This window comes from Cnephaeus nilssonii (assembly GCF_951640355.1).
Source record: "Cnephaeus nilssonii genome assembly, chromosome: 5".
In the NCBI taxonomy this organism is placed as follows: domain Eukaryota; kingdom Metazoa; phylum Chordata; class Mammalia; order Chiroptera; family Vespertilionidae; genus Cnephaeus; species Cnephaeus nilssonii.
The window spans coordinates 26361013-26384109 of record NC_137076.1 but is presented as its reverse complement, the minus strand read 5'-3'; the positions used below and the strand labels follow the sequence as shown (position 1 = coordinate 26384109).

At 39.5% G+C, this 23097-nt stretch overlaps 2 protein-coding genes across 2 annotated transcripts in view; both read right to left on the bottom strand.

The window, feature by feature from the left end:
- Nucleotides 1-452: 452 nt before the first annotated feature.
- On the bottom strand, nucleotides 453-1382 carry LOC307098925 (olfactory receptor 7E24-like; the record flags this gene model as incomplete). The annotated part of the gene is made up of 1 exon (XM_079770062.1): nucleotides 453-1382. One exon carries the CDS (start codon nucleotides 1380-1382, stop codon nucleotides 453-455), a length of 930 nt encoding a protein of 309 aa, XP_079626188.1.
- An 11254-nt stretch (nucleotides 1383-12636) lies between these two features.
- LOC307098912 (olfactory receptor 7E24-like) overlaps nucleotides 12637-23097 on the bottom strand; it is a gene marked incomplete at its 3' end in the record, with an annotated part of 280559 nt that continues 270098 nt past the window's right edge. Inside the window, exon 2 of the mRNA XM_079770049.1 lies at nucleotides 12637-13494. Within this exon, the coding sequence (XP_079626175.1) occupies nucleotides 12637-13494 (858 nt within the window). The remainder of the gene's footprint in view (nucleotides 13495-23097) is intronic.

Here is a 23097-nt window from a genome sequence, read left to right as displayed (position 1 = left end):
CTCCAACAGACCCAGTCGCCAGTGTTGATAGAACACCCAGGGCATTCCAATAAAATCAACAACTGAAAACCAGTGAATTTCATCCTAAGAAATTTCCTGAATACATATATTTCACAGATGCAAATTTTGTATGGAAAGTGCTCTAAAACTATGGGGAAAGGAGTAAAGTTTAAGTATATACTAAGAAAATTGTGCATTTCACCTGGATATCAGAATCAATGAGGAGAACCTCTCATTCATTTATTATGATGAACAAAGGATCGCAGGATACTCTGCCAATTCAATTAAAGACAAATAAAAAAATGTAAAGCTCATATGTGAAGCATGGAGAGGAATGAAAACTATGAGACAAAAAAAAGAATGTGACCAAGGAAAGAGCATTCACTGGACTACATGTTTAGTTTTGTTAGTTTTACCAATCATACTCCAAAGGGATTACAGAGATATTCACATTAGACTCTTCTGCTGTAGAGCCTCCATAGGGCACTCTTAATGTCCCTGTTCCTCATGCTGTAAATGAAAGGGTTCAGCATGGGGGTGACTATAGTGTACATGACTGAGGCCACCACATCCTTCCAGGGGGAAGGCAACAGTGCTGATCCAAGGTAACTTCCAATACCTGTTCCATAAAATAAGCAAACAACTGACAGGTGAGAACCACAGGTGGAGAAGGCTTTATACTTCCCACCTATCGATGGAACTCTCAGAATGGAGGAAACAATTTTATAGTAAGAGCAAAAGATCCCTATGGCTGGAACACCACCAAAGATGGAGCCAAACAAATACATGACTATGTCATTGGTGATGGTGTCAGAGCAGGCAAGATGAAGGAGTTGAGAAGGATCACAGAAAAAATTAGACATTTTTACATCCTTGAAGCAGGTAAACTGTAATACAATCAAATTGTGCAGCTGGGAGTCCAAAAGGCTGATGAAAAATGACACCAAAACTAAGAAGCAACAGAGGCGTGGGTTCATGGTGGCTGAGTAGTGCAGAGGGTGACAGATGGCCATAAACCGGTCATAGGCCATGACAGTCAAAAGCATGCCATCCATACATGCAAAAAGGATCTCAAAAGACATCTGTGTCAGGCAGCCCCCATAGGAGATGACTCTGCTGTGAGTGTGGATGCCCACAATCATCTTTGGAAGAGTGGTAGAAATGAGACCGATGTCAGCCAAGGACAGGTTGCAGAGGAAGAAGTACATGGGGGTGTGCAGGTGGGAGTCAGAGCTGACAGTCAGGATGATGAGCATGTTCCCCAACATGGCAACCAGGTACATGGACAGGAAGAGCACCAAGAGCAGAGGCTGCAGTTCCAGGTCATCGGAGACACCCAGGAGGAAGAATTCTGAGACACGTGTTAGATTCTTGAGTTCCATGGGGCTGAGACACCTCCTAAAAAAGGAAAGATGCTTAGAGTGATGAAACAACTAAACAGGCAACCAGTGCTGAGTCTATACTTTGTATTCAGTCAAATCAAAGTAAAGCATTTATACTTAAGGAGAGGTGGCAAACGCATTTCTGCAGAGGAATTTTTCCTCATTGATTTCTTGAGTATTTACCTGTTTCTATATATACCTACATTAGAGACACTAAAGTTAATAGAGTTAATAAAGTCATGAACACAGTAAATATTAGTTTCCTCCTGAAGGAAATATATGAAATAAGAAATATCTTTCTCCCTTAAAAGAAATCACTCTAGCACTGGGCAGTAGCTCAGTTGGTTAGAGAGTCATCCTGATACACCAAAGTAGTAGGTTCAATCCCCCATTCATTGGTTGACATATAAGAGTCAACCAATGAATGCAGAAATAAGTGGAACAACAAATGGATGTTTCGCTCTCTCCCTTCTTCTCTCTCTAAAATCAATCAATAAAATCTTATTTAAATCACTCCGGTTCAAAGACACTGGGAAGCAAATATGCTTTAATTTACATAATACTACTCCAAAAAAATCTTTATTTTATAATATTTATACATGTTTATATCATTACCAGTATTCTAAATTAAAGTCAAATGTAATTAATCAGTTGGGATTTTTATATGACAGTTCTCATCCTGGATTTTTATTATCATTTGGTTTTCCCAAATATCCATCCTCAATGGAAATAAATGCTCACTCAAAAATGTGTGTTTTTTTCTTTTTAATACATTTTTTATTGATTGCAGAGAGGAAGGGAGAGAGAGAGAGCGAAACATCAATGATGAGTGAGAATCATTGATTGGCTGCCTCCTGCAGGCCCCCTACTAAGGGGGAATTGAGCACGCAACCCAAGCATATGTCCTTGGCCAAAATCGAACCTGGGACCCTTTAGTCTGCAGGCTGACGCTCTATCCACTGAGCCAAATCGGCTAAGGCTGTGTTTTCTTTTAAAAGTCTTTTCATAGTGATTGTATCACTCTACATTCCCGCCAGCAGTGAATGAGGGTTCTCTTTTTCCACAACCTCTCCAACACTTGTTATTGCTTGTCCTGCTGATAATGGGCACTCTAACAGGTGTAAGGTGGTATCTCATTGTTTTAATTTGTATTTCCCTAACTGCTACTGAGGTTGAACATCTTTTGATATTTATTGGCTGTTTGTATGCCTTCTTGGGAGAGGTGAATTTTCAGTCCCTCTGCATGTGGCTTTTCAGTTTTCCCAGCAACATTTATTGAATAAACTATCTTTATTCCATTGTGTGTTTCTGGCTCCTTTGACAAAATTATAGGTCCATATATAGACTGATACATCCACTATCGAATCAAATATGGCCAGTCCTCAAAAAATTAAGAATAGAGCTACCATACGACCCAGCAATCCCTCTCCTGGGTATATAACTAAACACTTAAAATCATGTATTTGCAAAGATATATGCACACCCATCTTTGTTCATTGAAGAATTACTCACAGTGGCCAAAACATAGAAACAACCAGTGTCCCGTGATAGAGGACTGGATGAAGAAGATGTGGTACATATACACAGTAGAACACTACTCAGCTATAAGAAAGAATGAAATATGCCATTTGCAACAACATGCATGGACCTTGAGAACATCATGCTAAGTGAAATAAGTCAGAAAAAGCTAAAATCTGTATGATTTCACTCATATGTGAGATATAAAACTAAAACTTGTGAACACAAACAGCAGTATGGTGTTTGCCAGAGACAAGGGGGTAGGGAAGAAGGGAGTTCTAATATGTGGTGACAGGAGAAGATTTTACTTTGGGTGACAGGCACACAATGCAATATGCAGATCTTATAACATAGAAACCCACACCTGAAACCTATATGTTCATGTTGACCAATGTCACCCCAATCAATTTAATAAATAAATATTTTTTAAAGATGCAAAAAAATATTTTCAAATATTAATCCTACACCTATGCTTTTCAGGCAGGTTATTTATATCACACTATACAATCTCAGGGAGTCTTTGTGTTTGAAACTGCTCTTTGCTTTGCTTTTCTCCATAATGTAGCGACTAGGTTAAACTGTTTAAACAAGCTTCTAATTCTAAAATTTGTGAAGCATTCTTTTCTCATCAAATCAACCATCTTATTTACAGTTGGGGTTTTACACCCAAGGGAAGTCCCAAAGCTATGTCTAAAACTCAGTCATTTTAAGTCTAGTTCAGAATTTTTTATGTCAATCCTTCCTACTAACAGGAATTACATTTCTCTTTCAACCAGCTCCCTGAAGACAACTTGAAACTCCCTTTCTCCTGGCAGGTAGCAATATGATTTAATTTGAGAAAAATGCAAAAGATTAAAGCACAGAAAATAATATAACAAAAGCCTGGATAGTTTCTACATTTATAAAATGGGGATAAAAATGGAACCTACTTTATAGGGTTGTTGCAAAAAATTAAATTAAATCAATATAGACCAGTGAGTCTCACTTCTGATGGGCCACTATAATTATTTATGGATCTTTTAAAATATACTGCTGCCCTAGCTACTGCCTAGAATCAGTTAAATAAGAATGTATGTCTATGTGTGAGTCTGATGGTGACTCTAATGTACAGCCAAAGTTGAGAATCATTACGTTAGAATATTACCTGGCACTTAGCAAATGTTTCATTAGTGTTATCTATTATTATCATTATACCCACTCACCATATTTAAAGTGTGACCTTTCAGTAATATTTGCTTCAGAACTTATATTTTATAGAGATTTGAAATATTAACAATAAAATTTCAGTTTTGTTTCTATCCCATTCCCCTACATACCTGTCCCACAAAGTCAACCTTGTCAGTCAATTTGGTGGCTATATTTTCTTACCAATGTTTCCATGATGATAGGATTGATTTTGTACTCATAAAGAGTCTTCCTTAAAATTTAGTTGTAAAGTATCATACTACACTGTTGTCCCTGAAATGTCCTCATTAAAACTTCAGGTATTTTTTAAAAGAAACTTCATATTTTAAATCTTCAGAGAAACCAAGATGGCGGCATAGGTAAGCACCTAAACTGCTGCCTTGCACAACAATTTCAAAACTACAACTAAAAGACAGAACGGACATCATCCAGAACCACAGGAAAGCTGGCTGAGTGGAAATTCTACAACTAGAAGGAAAGAGAAATGCTCGCAGAAAATCAGAGGAGATGGAAAGGGCTGAGGTATGGAGACACGCGCACAGAGAGGAAGGGCAGCCAAGTGCCTGGCTGGATTTCTCTAGCAGGAGGGGGAAGGAAGTCCCCGACTGCACTGAACCCCAGTTCCGACTGCACTGAACCCCAGTTCTGGCCGAAACCCCATGAACCCAGGCTCATACAGGGGTAATCTGGACTGTCATGTAGAGAGGAAGGCACACGGAGACTCAGAGACTCGGGGGAGCCGCGGTGGGCAGGGGTCTGGAGGCGTTCGCGTGCAAGTGCGCACAGAGAAGACTGACTATAGAGATTGCCACAGGCTTTCCCTAGCGGAAGGGAGTCTGAAGCTCCTGACTGCACTGAACCCCAGTTCCGACTGCACTGAACCCCATGCTCTTACGGGGGGAATCTGGAATGTCAGATGGAAACTCAGGGGAGCCATGGAAGGCAGAGGTCTGGAGGCATGCGCACAAGGGCAGGGCTGACGGGAAACCAAGACTGTCTGCTCAGCCCTGAGACTCCGACCCATCCAAGCTGAGCATAGGGGCTTCTGCAATTTTGCAAGTCTGGTCCTATAAGGCTATCTCCAGTACAGAAGGTCTCCTGGTGTAGACACAGCTGATACAGCCAATTGGCCTGGAGGTCAATTCCTCCCAGTGATACCAACAACAATCAAGACTTAACTACAACAAGGCTGTACACACAGTCCACAAAGGGGTGCACCAAGAGTGTCCACCTCAGGTAACTGGGGATGCCGACCCTCTGGGCCATTTAGGAAACCGAGCACACAAAGCTACCCTACCAACCCAGGGAAGCAGTGAAAATGCGGAACCAAAGAAACAGATCACAAACGAAAGAAATGGAGGAAAACAAATGACTGGATATAGAATTCAAAACCACGGTTATGAGTTTTTTTAAGAATTTCCTAGAAATGGCCGATAAATTTAGCAAGATCCTCGAGGATATGAAAAAGGACCAACTAGAAATTAAACATACACTGACTGAAATAAAAAATATTATACAGAGACCCAACAGCAGACTAGAGGAACGCAAGAATCAAGTCAAAGATTTGAAATACAAAGAAGCAAAAAACATTCAACCGGAAAAGAAAAAAGAATCCAAAAAGTTGAAGATAGTGTAAGAAGCCTCTGGGACAACTTCAAGCATACCAACATCAGAATTATGGGGGTGCCAGAAGAAGAGAGAGAGCAAGATACTGAAAACTTATTTGAAGAAATAATGACTGAAAACTTCCCCCACCTGGTGAAAGAAATAGACTTACAAGTCCAGGAAGTGCACAGAACCCCAAACAAAAGGAATCCAAAGAGGACCACACCAAGACACATCATAATTAAAATGCCAAGAGCAAAAGACAAAGAGAGAATATTAAAAGCAGCAAGAGAAAAACAGTTAATTACCTACAAGGGAGCACCCAGATGATTGTCAGATGATTTCTAAAAATAAAAAAAAACTATGCAGGCCAGACGGGAATGGCAAGAAATATTCAAAGTGATGAATAGCAAGAACCTACAACCAAGATTATTCTACCCAGCAAAGCTATCATTCAGAATTAAAGGGCAGATAAAGCTGATAAGAAAAAGCTAAAGAAGTTCATCACCACCATTATATGAAATGCTGAAAGGTATTCTTTAAGAAGAGGAAGAAGAAACACGTAAAGATAAAAATTGTGAACAATAAATACATATCTATCAACAAGTGAACCTAAAAATCAAGTGAATTAAAAATCTGAGGAACAGAATAAACTGGTGGATATAATAGAATCAGGGGCATAGAAAGGGAGTAGTCTAATAATTCTCAGGGGGAAAGGGATATAGGAGGTGCAAGAAGAGACTGGACAAAAATCGTACACCTATGGATGAGTACAGTGGGGGGAGGTAAGGGCAGAGAATGGGGAGGGAACTGGATGGAGGGAAGCTATGGGGGGGGAAAGGAGAAACAATTGTAATATTCTGAACAACAAAGATTTACTAAATTAAAAAAATAAATCTTTCTGTGAAGTACATGCATCTAGTTTAAACATTTAAGCTAATATATAATATTGACAGAGAAATAGATTTTATTTTTAATTCATTATAATGACAATCTTATACAAATTATTTTACCTGTCCAAAGCACACAAGTGAGAATGTCTATAAGACAGATATGTGTGAAGTATAATTGTCTGCATTGTAAAAATCAGCACACATTGAATTTTACTATTAGTTGCCTAAATTTTTCTCCAATAAAAAAAAAAATACAATCAATTACCTGCTCTTATTGCTGAGATATAGGACCAGGATGTCCCTGACGTCTTTCTAGTAATAGTCATTTCATGATAGATCACATAAAATTCTCAAATTGTAGAGGAAATAATGATTGCATATCTTAGATTTCCTAAGTGAGATAGAAAAAAACATTACTATTTATGGAAAACCATATAAACCACTATATTGCAGAAGAAACCCTATGAATCACTTAGTTCATTCCCTTATTCACAGATGACATCACTGAGTCCCAATAGGAGAAATCAATTATTTTGCCTCTGTTTCCTCATCTTAGACAAAACAGACTTGAGAAAAAAATATATTTTTTCAGGTCTAGTGGATGGGAGAGAGTTCTGGGCCAGGAGTCAGGAGATGAAAGTTTGAGTCCCACATCTTTCACACAGTAAATTTAGAGTGTGTGCAGATACCTCAACCTCTCACTGATGGCATTTTTTACCTTGAAATGGGGAGACTAATACCCCCAGAAGTTTGCCAATTAATACGTTCAGCTATTGCATTTTAATCAGAATTAAATTATTCTTGCAGTAGCAGGTTATTGATACATTTAATCTCATAAATATCTAATGACTTTTATTTAATTACATGGCAGAGAGGCCAAAGCCTTCCTTGTCCCAGGGGACTTGAACATGCAATGACTTGGCATCCTAAATGTGAAATCCTAAAAGTGTCTCAGTCCATGGAGTAAGATTGATCCTCCCCTTTCCCATACTTTGAAATTGTTCAGTATTTAAAATAGCCAGAAGTTTTGGGCAATTGAATGATGTATGTCTTATAAAAGGAAAATAACAGGTTCCTAGGAAGTTCTTGTCATAGATATACATAGTCCCTATTGCATCGTGTCTCTAGTCCTATGGAATATTGCTGAACAGGATGAAAGGACAGGCAGAAAAGCACCCAGTGGGTGGAAGCCTTTTAGCCTACTCTGTGCTGGTGTAAACGAAGGATGTAGTTAATGTTTAACAGGGATTTTTTTGTTTTTCTTGGCTACTCTGTGCCAAAGATAAGATAGGCTCTGAGGAATCACAAATTAATGAGATTCAGTCATCTCCCTCCATTCACTCAGTATCTACCTGTACAAGGACTAAATAAAATGACCTGTCAGAGCCCTAGCTGCTTTGGCTCAGTGGTAGTGTCAGCCTGTGGACTGAAGGGCCCCAGGTTCAATTCCAGTCAAGGGCACATGCCAGGGTTGTGGGCTCAATCCCCAGTAGGGGATGTGAAGGAGACAGCCAATCAATGAGTCTCTCTCATCATTGATGTTTCTAACTCTCCCTCTTCTTTCCTCTCTGAAATCAATGGAAATATATTTTTAAAAATAACCTGTCAGAGATCCAGGTAAGCTCATACCTTCATATCACAGGATATTTTAATCAAAGTGCATAATACTAGCCTCTTGATATTAATAATGATATTTGAAATGTATTTTCCTTTCTCTATACATTCATCACATATATAATCCAATATGTACTTTCCACTATATTGTTTCATCCTTGCAGCAGTGCAGTTGTGACAACTAGGGATCAACACAAATGACAATGTTGAGGTTCAGAGATACTCAGAACTTGCCCCATATTGCACAATATAATAAGTAGAGCAGACAAAATTAAACTAAATTGCCTGTCTCCAATTGCCCATGTGATAAATTTCTTCACTCTCTTTCCTGACACTTCAGAAAGATGAACACAGAAGTCCCAGGGTCTTTACCAAAACTACAACTAAGATACATCTTTGAACTGGTTTTAGTTTCCTAATAATAGAACTCAAGACCCTTAATGTATGTCTCTTCTGGAAATTGAGAGGGCTGAGGTGCAGAAATGAGGGAGAAAGAAGAGCAGGGGCAGGAGCAAGATCTGCTCTAAATTATAATCTGCTAATTTTTCTATGATCCCCACTTTGAGCTCAGCTATCCTGCTTTTCATCAGTGCAGCAAGGGCCATCCATTGCTCTCTGCTGGGGTCTACTAGAAACCCCCAAAGGAAAGAGGACAGGGAACAGGGGGTCTCTGCCTGTAGTGACCTGACAAGTTAAATAAATGTTGGGTTGGAAGCAGAGAATACTGTTATGTGTTCTGTGTCTACAGTCTGGATGCCTGGATTCAAACCTCAATTCACTCCTATTTTACCACATCACCGAGTGCAAGTTGTATTTAAATGCTGTGCTCCTTTGTTCATTTGTAAAATGATGATCATGTGCATTCCTCTTTGTTGGGGAGAAATTATGCAGATGAAATGAAACAAGCTATACAACACTCAGCTCAAAGCCTGGCTCTTAGGAAGTCCTCAGTGACCATTCATGATATCTGGCTTACTGTCTTCATCCTACTCCTCCTCATTATCATCATCAACACCTCATGATTTTGGAGTACTTAGGAAATGGTTGTTGTTATTTATTTGTTTGTTTATATTTTTTCCATTGATTTATAGAGAGTTGAAAGGGAGAGGGTGAGACAGAGAGAAACATCGATGTGAGAGAGACACATCGATTGGTTGCCTCCTGCACATACCCCAATCAGGGCCTGGGTACCTGCAATCAAGGTACATGCCCTTGACTAGAATCAAACCCAGGACCCTTCAGTCTGTAGGCCAACGCTCTATCCACTGATCAAAACCAGCTAGGGTTTAGGAGACACTTTAGAGATGCCTGTTTCCTACCATCATGGGGGTCATTTCTATGGGAATTAAAACTATTGTAAGAGGAAAGCAGAATTCTGAATGAAAGTCCTTGGACTCCCACCAGAACCAAGAACATAAACGTCATAGTGCTTGGAATAGAAACTGCGTTTTGGTGCCCTACCATCTGTCTACCCCAAATGTCCTGCTTGTCCTGACAATAAGCAAACAGTCCCCCAGCCCCTCTCCCTCCACTGTCTCCCATGGCACTCACTGGGCTGGGCTGCCATTCTGCAGGTGCATGACCAAGGAGGGCCAGTCCTCCTCTGCCTGGTGAGCAATGATGGCTGAGGTTCTGTCCCCAGGACTGGCAGAAAGACAGGCTCGGGCCAGACCTCCTGATGGAGATTACTGTTCTGAAAGGAAGAGGCACAGGTGTGAGGCCAGCTAGACAGGGACTGGAAAGCTGAAAGGCTGGAGACACAGACTAATTATTTATGGAAGTACGCCCTTGAGCACTCAATGCACAATCTTCTTAATTAACCAAATTGGTCCATGGACTCTATTCCCTGAGGACTTCACAATCTTAGAGAACCACGGGAGGAAAGAGTCAGTGTCCTTGGTCCAGCTCAATTACTTCTGAGCCCTATGCCATCCCAGGTGGAAGTTCACTTGCCTGCCTCTAGTCACCTATCCAAAAGGAAGACTCTCCTTGTAAAGATTAGATTTGTTATTTCCACTTAAAAACTCACTTGCTGCCCTGGCCAGTGTGGCTCAGTTGGTTGCATGTCATTCCATTCACTGAAAGATTGCTGGTTTGATCCCTGGGATTGATGCCTAGGTTGCAGGCTCAATCCCCAGTAGGGGGCGTGCAAGAGGCAGTTTATTGATGGCTCTCACATCAATATTTTTCTTGCCCCCTCTTCTTCCTCCCCCTCTAAACATCAATTAAAATTTTTTGTAATTTCACTTGCAATTTTATTTTCAGATATGCATTTTCCATGCTAGAATACAAAAATATTTTCATATTTGAACATGTTTATGTCTGCAAGAAGAGCTTCATGCTTTTCCTAATATGAGTTCTCATTTCTTATGGATTTCATTCCTTGGTAATTTTTTTGTTGCTAATTTAAGTAATATCATTGTTTTCATTTATTGTTAATTGATTTGTATTGGCATATTAGAATATAATTAAATTGTATATTTCCATTATCTAGCACTCTTCTTTTGTTTTATTGTTGACAGTATTACTGATGGCCCCCATTTTCCACCACTTTGCCTTCCTGCAACCTGGCCCATCCTACCCCAGGCCTTCACCACATTTTTGTCTGTGTTCACAGACTAAGCTTATACATATATATGTTCTTTGGTTAATCTATTCCAATCCTCTAGCCTCCCCTCTGAGATCTGTCATTCTATTCCATGTATCCATGCCTCTAGTCCCATTTTGTTCATCAGTTTATTTGGTTAATTAGATTCCATATATAAGTGAGATCATGTGATATTTGGCTTTTCTTTTTTTTGGACTGGCTTATTTCACTTAACAAAATAATCTCCAGGTTGATCCACGCTGTTGCAAGAGTGAGAGCTCCTTCTCTTATACAGCCACATATTATTCCTCTGTGTAAATGTACCACAGCTTTTTTATCCACATATCTACTGATGGGCATTTAGGCAATTCACAGTCCTGGATTGTGAGAGGGATCCAAGTTTGGAGAGGGTGCAGGCTGGGCTGAGGGAGACCCCTCCTCCCCCGCCCCCCCCCCCACCCGTGCACGAATTTCCTGGACCGGGCCTCTAGTTGTAAATAATGCTACTATGAACATAAAGGTGCATATATTCTTTCTGATTGGTGTTTCAGAAACCTTAGGATATATTTCCAGTAGTGTGATTGCTGGATCAAACAGCAGTTTCATTTTTAATTTTTTTAAGAAACTCCATACAGTTTTCCACAGTGGCTGCACCAGTCTGCAGTCCCACCAGCAGTGTACTAGGGTTCCCTTTTCTCCACATCTTCATCAGCACTTTTGTTTAATGATTTATTGATGGTAGCAATTCTGGAAGGTGTGAGGTTTTAAAACTTCATTGCAGTTTTAATTTGCATCTCTCTGTGGATTAGTGACATTGAGCATCTTTTCATTGGCCTATTGGCCATCTGTATGTCCTCTTGGAGAAGTGTCTCTTCAGTTCTCTATCTATTTTTTTAATTTATCTTTATTTTTAAAAGTATTATAGATGTCCTCTTCCCCACAGTTGACCCCCTTCACCCTGCTCCAGCCCCCATTTGTATTCCTGGTGTTGAGTTGTGTAAGTTCTTTATATATTTTGGAATTGAACTCCTTATCAGATGTATCATTGGTGAATGATACAGTGGGTTCCCTTTTAATTTGCTGATGTTTTCTTTTTACTGTGCGGAAGCTTTTTAGTTTGATGTCGTCCCATTTGTTTATTTTTTTCTTTGCTTCTCTTGGCCTAGGAGAAGTATAAGAGAAAATACTCTCCTGTGAGATGCCTGAGATTTTACTGCCTGTTTTCCTCTCAGTTTTTTTATGGGTTTACTAGAGGTCCGGTGCACGAAATTCGTGCACAGGGGAGAGGGGGTGTCCCTCAGCCCATCCAGCACCTTCTCCCATCTGGGACCCCTCGAGGGATGTCCAACTGCCCGTTTAGACCCTATCCTGGTAGGATCGGGCCTAAATGGGCAGTCGGACATCCCTATCACAATCCAGGACTGCTGGCTCCCAACTGCTCGCCTGCCTGCCTAACTGATTGCCACTAACAGCTTCTGTCTGCCAGCCTGATCACCCCCTAACCACTCCCCTGCCAGCCTGATTGATGCCTAATTGCTCCCCTGCCAGCCTGTTTGCCCCCAACTTCCCTCCTCTGCTGGCCTGGTCACCCCTAACTGCCCTCCCTTGCAGGCTTGATCGCCCCCAACTGCCCTCCCTTGCAGGCCTGGTCCCTCTCAACTGCCCTCCCCTGCTGACCTGATCACCCACAACTGCCCTCCCTTGCAGGTAAAGTTCATATGTGAAGCAGAGAGGAATGAAAACTATGAGACAAAAAAAGAATGTGACCATTGAAAGAACATTCACTGTTCTACATGTTTGGTTTTGTTAGTTTTACCAATCATACTCCAAAGGGATTGCAGAGATATTCACATTAGATTGTTCTGCTGTAGAGCCTCCATAGGGCACTCTTAATGTCCCTGTTCCTCATACTGTAAATGAAAGGGTTCAGCATGGGGGTGACTATAGTGTACATTACAGAGGCCACAACGTCCTTCCAGGGGGAAGGCAACAGTGCTGAACCAAAGTAATCTCCAATACCAGTTCCATAAAATAAGCAAACAACTGACAGGTGAGAGCCACAGGTGGAGAAGGCTTTATACTTCCCACCAATCGCTGGAACTCTCAGAATGGAGGAAACAATTTTATAGTAAGAGCAAAAGATCCCCACGACTGGAACACCACCAAAGATGGAGCCAACAAAATACATGACTATGTCATTGGTGAAGGTGTCAGAGCAGGCAAGATGAAGGAGCTGAGAAGGATTACAGAAGAAATTAGAAATGTTTACATCCTTAAAGCAGGTAAACTGTAATACAATCAAATTGTGCAGCTGGGAGTCCAAAAGGCTGATGAAAAATGACACCAAAACTAAGAAGCAACAGAGGCGTGGGTTCATGATGGCTGAGTAGTGCAGAGGGTGACAGATAGCCACAAACCTGTCATAGGCCATGACAGTCAAAAGCATGTCATCCATGCATCCAAAAAGGATCAAAAAAGACATCTGTGTCAGGCAGCCCCCAGAGGAGATGACTCTGCTGTGAGTCTGGATGCCCACAATCATCTTTGGAACAGTGGTAGAAATAAAACCGATGTCAGCCAAGGACAGGTTGCAGAGGAAGAAGTACATGGGGGTGTGGAGGTGGGAATCAGAGCTAACAGTCAGGATTATGAGCATGTTCCCCAACACGGCAACCAGGTACATGGACAGGAAGAGCCCCAAGAGCAGAGGCTGCAGTTCCAGGTCATCGGAGACACCCAGGAGGAAGAATTCTGAGACACGTGTTAGATTCTTGAGTTCCATGGGGCTGAGACACCTCCTAAAAAAGGAAAGATGCTTAGAGTAATGAAACAACTAAAGTGGCAACCAGTGCTGAGTCTATACTTTGGATTCAGTCAAATCAAAGTAAAGCATTTATACTTAAGGAGAGGTGGCAAACTCATTACCTCATAAAAATTTTTCCTCATCGATTTCTTGGGTATTTACCTGTTTCTATATATACCTCCTTTAGAGACACTAAAGTTAATAGGGTTAATAAAGTCATGAACACAGTAAATATTAGCTTCCTCCTGAAGGAAATATATGGAATAAGAAATATCTTTCTCCCTTGAAAGAAATCACTCCAGCAATGGGCATTAGCTCAGGTGGTTAGAGAGTCGTCCTGATACACCAAGATTGTAGTTTCAATCCCTAGTCAGGACACATACAACAGTCAACCAATGAATGCATAAATAAGTGGAACAACAAATTGATGTTTCACTCTCTCCCTTCTTCTCTCTCTAAAATCAATCAATAAAATCTTATTTAAATCACTCCAGTTCAAAGACACTGGGAAGCAAATATACTTTAATTTACCCAAATATTATGCCAAAAATTTTTTAATTTGGAATATTTATGCATGTTTATACAATTACCGGTATTCCAAATTAAAGTCAAATGTAATTAATCAGTTGGAATTTTTATATGACAGTTATCATCTTGGATATTTATTATCATTTGGTTTTTCCCAATATCCATCCTCAATGGAAATAAGTGCTCACTCAAATATGTGTTTTCCTTTTTTTTTTTTTCTTTTTAATATACTTTTTATTCATTGCAGAGAGGAAGGGAAAGAAAGAGATAGAAACATCAGTGAGAGAGAATCATTGATTGGCTGCCCTCTGCACACCCCCTTCAGGGGGAGGGGGGTTCAGCATGTAACCCAGGCAAGTGCCCTTGTCCAGAATCGAACCTGGGACCCTTTAGTCTGCAGGCCAACGCTCTATCCACTGACCCAAACTGGCTAGGCCTGTGTTTTCTTTTAAAAGTCTTTTCATAGTGATTTTACCAGTCTACATTCCCACCAGCAGTGAATGAGGGTTCCCTTTTTTCCACAACCTCTCCAACACTTGTTATTGCTTGTCCTGCTGATAATGGGCACTCTAACAGGTGTAAGGTGGTAGCTCATTGTAGTTTTAATTTGTATTTCCCTAACTGCTACTGAAGTTGAACATCTTTTCATATATCTATTGGATCTTGGGAGAGGTGAATTTTCAGGTCCTCTGCCCACTTTTTGATTGGTTTGTTTGTTTGGTGTTGAGCTTTATGACTTTTTTATATATTTTGGAAATTAAATCTTTATTGGAGCTACTTTTTGCAAATATCATCTCCCAACTGGCTGGCTATTTGTTTTGTTGTCAGTTTCTTTTGCTGTGCAGAACCATTTTAGTTTTATATAGTCCCATTCGTTTATTTTTGCCTTTACTTCCCTTGCCTTTGGGGTCAAGTTCATAAAATGTACTCTATGGCCAAGGCCCATAGGTTTGGTACCTATATTTTTTCTTCTATGTAATTATTGTTTGGGGTCTTATATTTAGTCTTTGATCCATTTTTCTTTTTACTTCTTATAGCCATTTTCAGGGACCTTAATGACTTCAATGTCTTTAAGGCTCGTAACATGGCTTTACTATTGCCAGCTTTCTCTAAATTTCTGCAGAACACATTCAGGTAAGCAGACTTATTGGCTGGCTTGTCTTTGATCCATTTTAAATTCATTTTTTGTACATGAGGACAAACTGAAATCCAGTTTCATTCATTTGCATGTGGCTTTTCAGTTTTCCCAACAACATTTATTGAAGAAATTGTCTTTATTCCATTTGTGTTTCTGGCTACTTTGTCAAAAAGTATCTGTCCATATATAGACTGATACATCCACTATGGAATCCAGTATGGCCAGTCCTCAAAAAATTAAGAATAGAGCTACCATACAACCCAGCAAACCCTCTCCTGGGAATATAACTAAAAACTCAAAATCATGTATTTGCAAAGATATAATGCACCCCTATGTACATTGCAGCATTATTCACAGTGGCCAAAATGTGGAAACAACCAGTGTTCCATGATAGAGGACTGGATAAAGAAGATGTGGTACATATCCACAATAGAACCCTACTTAGCCATAAGAGAGAATAAAAGAATGCCATTTGAAACAACATGCATGGACCTTGAGAACATCATGTTAAGTGAAATAAGTCAGAAAAAGCTAAGATCTGTATGATTTCACTCATATGTGAGATATAAAACTGAAACATGTGAACACAAACAGCAGTATGGTCATTACCAGAGTGAAGGGTGTGGGGGAAGAAGGGAGCTCTAATATCTTGTGACAGGAGAAGATTTTACTTTGGGTGGCGGGCACATGATGCAACATACAGATCTTATAACATAGAAACTCACACCTGAAACCTATATGTTCAAGTTGACCAATGTCACCCCACAATTTAATTAATAAATATTTTTAAAAGATGCAAAAAAGTATTTTCAAATATTAATCCTACCCCAGGCTTTTCAGGCAGGTTATTTATATCACACTATACAATCTCAGGGAGTCTTTGTGTTTGAAACTGCTCTTTGCTTTGCTTTTCTCCATAATGTAGCAACTAGGTTAAACTGTTTAAACATGCTTCTAATTCTAAAATTTGTGAAGCAGTCTTTTCTCATCAAATCAGCCATCTTATTTACAGTTGGGGTTTTAACCCAAGGGAAGTCCCAAAGCTATGTCTAAAACTCAGTCTTTTTAAGTCTAGTTGAGAATTTTTATGTCAATCCTTCCTAATAACAGGAATTACAATTCTCTTTCAACCAGCTCCCTGAAGACAACTTGAAACTCCCTTTCTCCTGGCAGGTAGCAATATCATTTAATTTGAGAAAAATGCAAAAGAGGAAAGCACATAAAATAATATAACAAAAGCTGGATAGTTTCTACATTTACAAAATGGGGATAAAAATGGAACTTACTTTATAGGGTTGATGCAAGAAATTAAATTAAATTAATATAGACCAGTGACTCTCACTTCTGATGGGCCACTATAATTACCTGTGGATCTTTTAAAATATACTGATGCCCTAGCTACAGCCTAGAATCAGTTAAATAAGAATTTTTATGTGTGAGCCTGATGGTGATTCTAATGTACAACCAAAGTTGAGAATCATTGCGTTAGAATATGACCAGGCACTTAGCAAATGTTTCATTAATGTTATCTATTATTATCATTATAACCACTCACCATATTTAAAATGTGACCATTCAGTAATATTTGCTTCAGAACTTATATTTTATAGAGATTTGAAATATTACCAATAAAATTTCCATTTTGTTTCTATCCCATTCCCCTGAATACCTGTCCCACAAAGTCAACCATTGTCAGCGAATTTGGAGGGTGTATATTCTTGCCAATGCTTCCATTACATTAGGATTGATTTTGTACTCATAAACAGTCTTCCTGAAAATTTAGTTGTAAAGTATCATATTACACATGTTGTCCCTGCAATGTTCTCATTAAAACTTCATGTTTTTTAAAAATACTTCATATATTAAATCTTTCTGTGAAGTACATGCATCTAGTTTAAACATTTAAGCTAATATATAATACTGCCAGAGAAATAGATTCTATTTTTAATTCATTATAATGACAAACTTATGCAAATTATTTAACTGTCCAAATCACACAAGTGAAATGTTTATAAGATAAATATGTGTGAAGTATAATTGCCGGCATTGTAACAATTGGTGCACATTGAATTTTACTATTGTCTCAATTTTTCTCCAATAAAAAAAAATCAAATACAATCAATTACCTGCTCTTATTGCTGAGATATAGAACGAGGATGCCCCGAAGTCCGTCTAGTAATAGTCATTTCATGACAGATCACATGAAATTCTGAACTTGTAGAGGAAATAATGCTTGCATATCTTAGATTTCCTAAGTGAGATGGAAAAAACATTACTATTTATAGAAAACCCTATAAACCACAATATATATTCCAGAAGGACCCCTATGAATCACTTAGTCCGTTCCCTTATTCACAGATGACCTCACTGGGTCCCAAAAGAAGAAATCAATTATTTTGCCTCTGTTTCCTCATCTTAGACAAAACAGACATGAGAAAAAAACATATTTGTTCAGGTCTAGTGGATGGGAGAGAGTCTGGGGACAGGTCAGGAGATGAAAGTTTGAGTCCCACATCTTTCACACAGTAAATTTAGAGTGTGTGCGGATACCTCAACCTCTCCCTAATGGCATTTTTTACCTACAAATGGGGAGACTAATACCCCCAGAAGTTTGGCAATTAATATATTCAGCTATTGCATTTTAATCAGAATTAAAGTATTCTTGCAATAGCAGGTTATTGATATATTTAATCTCAAGAAACATTTAATGACTTTTATTTAATTACATGACAGAGAGGCCAAAGCCTTCCTTGTCCCAGGGAACTTGAACATGGAATGACTTGGCATCCTAAATGTGAAATCCTAAAAATGTCTCAGTCCATGAAGTAAGATTGATCCTCCCCTTTCCCATACTTTGAAATTGTTCGGTATTTAAAATTGCCAGAATTTTTTTGGCAATTGAATGATGTATGTCTTATAAAAAAAATAGGTTCCTAAGAATTTCTTGTCATAGATATACATAGTCCCTATAGCATCGTGTATCTAGTCCTATGGAATATTCCTGAACAGGATGAAAGGACAGGCAGAAAAGCACCCAGTGGGTGGAAGCCTTTTTGCCTACTCTGTGCTGGTGTAAACAAAGGATCTAGTTATGTTTAATGGGTATTTTTGTTGTTGTTGTTGGCTACTCAGTGCCAACGACAGGATAGGCTCTGAGGAATCACAAATTAATGAGATTCAGTCATTTCCCTCCATTCACTCAGTATCTACTTGTACAAGGACTAAATAAAATGTCCTGTAAGAGCCCTAGCTGCTTTGGCTCAGTGAATAGAGCATCAGCCTGTGGATTGAAGGGCCCCAGGTTCAATTCCAGTCAAGGGCACATGTCGGGATTGCAGACTTGATCCCCAGTAGCAGGTGTGTAGGAGGCAGCCAATCAAAGATTCTCTCTCATCATTGATGTTTCTAACTCTCTCTCCTTCTTCTTTCCTATCTGATATCTACAGAAATACTTTTTTTAAAAAGTCCTGTCAGAGATCCAGGTAAGCTCATACCTTCAAATCACAGGATATTTTAATCAAAGTAAATAAAGCTAGCCTCTTGATATTAATAATGATATTTGAAATGTATTTTTCCTTTCTCTATACATTCATCACATATATAATCGCATATGTACTTTCCACTATATTGTTTCATCCTTGCAGCAGTGCAGTTGTGACAACTAGGGATCAACTCAGATGACAATGTTGAGGTTCAGAGATGCCCAGAACCTGCCCCATATTGCACAAGATAATAAGTAGAGCAGACAAAATTAAACTAAATTGCCTGTCTCCAATTGCCCATGTGATAAATTTCTTCACTCTCTTTCCTGACACTTCAGAAAGATGAACAAAGAAGTACTTGGGTCTTTACCAAAAGTACAGCTAAGATACATCTTTTAACTGGTTTTAGTTTCCTAATAATAGAACTCAAGACCCTTAATGTATGTCTCTTCTGGAGACTGAGAGGGCTAAGGTACAGAAATGAAGGAGGAAGAAGAGCGGGGGCAGGAGCAACATCTGCTCTAAATTATAATCTGCTAATTTTTCTATGATCCCCACTTTGAGCTCAGCTATCCTGCTTTTCATCAGTGCAGCAAGGGCCATCCATAACTCTCTGCTGGGGTCTACCAGGAACCCCCAAAGGAAAGAGGACAGGGAACAGGGGGTCTCTGCCTGGAGTGACCTGACAAGGTAAATAAAGGTTGGGTTGGAAGCAGAGAATACTGTTATGTGTTCTGTGTCTACAGTCTGGATGCCTGGATTCAAACCTGAATTCACTCCTATTTTACCACATAACCGAGTGCAAGTTGTATTTAAATGCTGCGCTCCTTTGTTCATTTGTAAAATGATGGTCATGTGCATTCCTCTTTGTTGGGGATGATTATTCAGATGAAATAAAACAAGCTGTCCAACACTCAGCTCAGAGCCTGGCTCTTAGGAAGTCCTCAGTGAACATTCATGATATCTGGCTTACTGTCTTCATCCTCCGCCTCCTCATCATCATCATCAACACCTCATATTTTGGAGTATTTAGGGGACGGTTCTTGTTATTTATTTGTTTGTTTGTTTGTTTGTTTGTTTATTTATTTATTTATGGTTAATGCTAACTCAAGGATATTTTTCCATTGATTTTTAGAGAGATGAAAGGGAGAGGGAGAGACAGAGAGAAACATCGATGTGAGAGAGACATATCAATTGGTTGCCTCCTGCACACACCCCAATCAGGGCCTGGGAACCTGCAACCAAGGCGCATGCCCTTGACCAGAATCGAACCCAGGACCCTTCAGTCTGCAGGCCAACACTCTATCCACTGAGCCAAACCGGCTAAGGCTTAGGGGACAGTTTAGAGAGGCCTGTTTCCTGCATCATGGGGGTCATTTCTATGGGAATTAAAACTATTGTAAGAGGAAAGCAGAATTCTGAATAAAAGTTCTTGGACTCCCACCAGAACCAAGAACATAAACGTCACAGTGCTTAGAATAGAAACTGCATTTTGGTGCCCTACCACCCATCTACCCCAAATGTCCTGCTTGTCCTGACAATAAGCAAACAGTGTTCCCCAGCCCCTCTCCCTCCACTGTCTCCCATGGCACTCACTGGGCTGGGCTGCCAGTCTGCTGGTGCATGACCAAGGAGGGCCAGTCCTCCTCTGCCTGGTGAGCAATGATGGCTGAGGCTCTGTCCCCAGGACTGGCAGAAAGACAGGCTCGGGCCAGACCTCCTGATGGAGATTACTCTTCTGAAAGGAAGAGGCACAGGTGTGAGGCCAGCTAGACAGGGACTGGAAACCTGAAAGGCTGGAGACACAGACTAATTATTTATGGAAGTATGACCTTGAGCACTCAATGCACAGTCTTCTTAATTAACCGAATTGGTCCATGAACTCTATTCCCTGAGGACTTCACAACCTTAGAGAACCACGGGAGGAAAGAGTCAGTGTCCTTGGTCCAGCTCAATTACTTCTGAGCCCTATGCCATCCCAGGGGGAAGTTCACTTGCCTGCCTCTAGTCACCTATCCAAAAATAAGACTCTCCTTGTAAAGATTAGATTTGTTATTTCCACTTAAAAACTCACTTGCTGCCGTGGCTGATGTGGTTCAGTTGGTTGCATGTCATTCCATACACTGAAACATTGCTGCTTTGATCCCTGGTCAAAGGTACATGCCTAGGTTGCAGCCTCAATCATCAGTAGGGAGCATGCAAGAGGCAGTTTATTGATGTTTGGCTCTCACATCAATATTTTTCTTGCCCCCTCTCTCTTCCTCCCCCTCTAAACATCAATTAAAATTTTTTGTATTTTCACTTGCAATTTTGATTTTCGGAAATGCATTTTCCATGCTAGAATACGAAAATTTTTCCATATTTGAACATGTTTATGTCTGCAAGACGAGCTTTATACTTTTTCTAATATGAGTTCTCATCATACCTTGGCAATTTTTTTGTTGCTAATTTAACTGATATCATTGTTTTCAATTATTGTTAATTGATTTGTATTGGCATATTAGAATATGATTAAATTGTATATTTCCATTATCTAGCACTCTTTTTTTGTTTTATTGTTGACAGTATTACTGATGGCCCCCATTTTCCACCACTTTGCCTTCCTGCAACCAGCCCCATCCTACCCCAGACCTTCACCACATTTTTGTATGTGTTCACAGGCTAAGCTTATACACATGTATGTTCTTTGGTTAATCTATTCCAGTCCTCCAGCCTCCCCTCTGAGATCTGTCATTCTATTCCATGTGTCCATGCCTCTAGTCCTATTTTGTTCTTCAGTTTATTTGGTTAATTAGATTCCATATATAAGTGAGATCATGTGATATTTGTCTTTTTTTTTTTTGGACTGGCTTATTTCACTTAGCAAAATAATCTCCAGGTTGATTCATGTTGTTGCAAGAGCGAGAGCTCCTGCTCTTATACAGCCACATAGTATTCCTCTGTGTAAATGGACCACAGCTTTTTTTATCCACACATCTACTGATGGCCATTTGGGCTGTTTCCAGATGTTAGCAATTGTAAATAATGCTACTATGAACATAAGGGTGCATATATTCTTTCTGATTGGTGTTTCAGAAACCTTAGGATATATTCCCAGCAGTGTGATTGCTGGATCAAACAGCAGGTTCATTTTTAATTTTTTTAAAAACCCTATACTGTTTTCCACAGTGGCTGTACCAGTCTGCAGTCCCACCAGCAGTGTACTAGGGTTCCCTTTTCTCCACATCTTCATCAGCACTTTTGTTTATTGATTTATTGATGGTAGCCATTCTGGAAGGTGAGAGGTGATACTTCATTGCAGTTTTAATTTGCATCTCTCTGTGGATTAGTGACGTTGAGCATCTTTTCATTGGCCTATTGGCCATCTGTATGTCCTCTTGGAGAAGTGTCTCTTCAGGTCTCTATCTTTTTAAATTTACCTTTATTGATAAAAGTATTACAGATGTCCTCTTCCCCCCGGTAAACCCCATAGACCCTGCTTCAGCTCCCATTTGTATTCCTGATGTTGAGTTGTATAAGTTCTTTATATATTTTGGAATTGAACCCCTTATCAGATGTATCATTTGTGCATACGTTCTCCCATACAGTGTGTTCACTTTTAGTTTGCTGATGTTTTCTTTTTTCTGTGCAGAAGCTTTTTAGTTTGATGTAGTCTCATTTGTTTATTTATTTATTTATTTTTGCTTCTCTTGGCCTCTGAGATGTATAAGAAAAAACACTACTCTGTGAGGTGCCTGAGATTTTACTGCCTGTTTTCCTCTGGGATTTTTATGGGTTTAGACTTACATTTAAATATTTTATTCATTTTTAGTTTAATCTTGTGTATGGTATAAACTCTCTCTCTCTCTCTCTCTCTCTCTCTCTCTCTCTCTCTCTCTCTCTCTCTCTTTCTTTTTGCATGTACCTGTCCAATTTCCCAATACCTTTCATTGAAGAGATAGACTTTATTCTGTTGTATGCTCTTAACTCCTTTGTCAAATATGCATTAACCACAGAGATGTGGGTTGATTTCTGGGCTCTCTGTTCTGTTCCATTAACCTACATGTTTGTTCTTGTGCCAGTACAAGGCTATTTTGATTATAATGGCTTTGTAACATAGTTTGATATCTGGTATTGTGATCACTCCAACTTTATCCTTCTTTCTTAAGATTCCTGCAGCTATTTGGGGTATTTTGGTTCCATATAAATTTTTGGAATATGTGTTCTAGATCCATGAAATATACCATCGGAATTTTACTAGATATTGAATCTATCAATTGCTTTGGGTAGTATGGACATTTTTATAATGTTAATTCTTCCAATCCGTGAATACAGTATATGCTTCCACTTGTTTGTATCTTCCTCTATTTCTTTTTCAACATC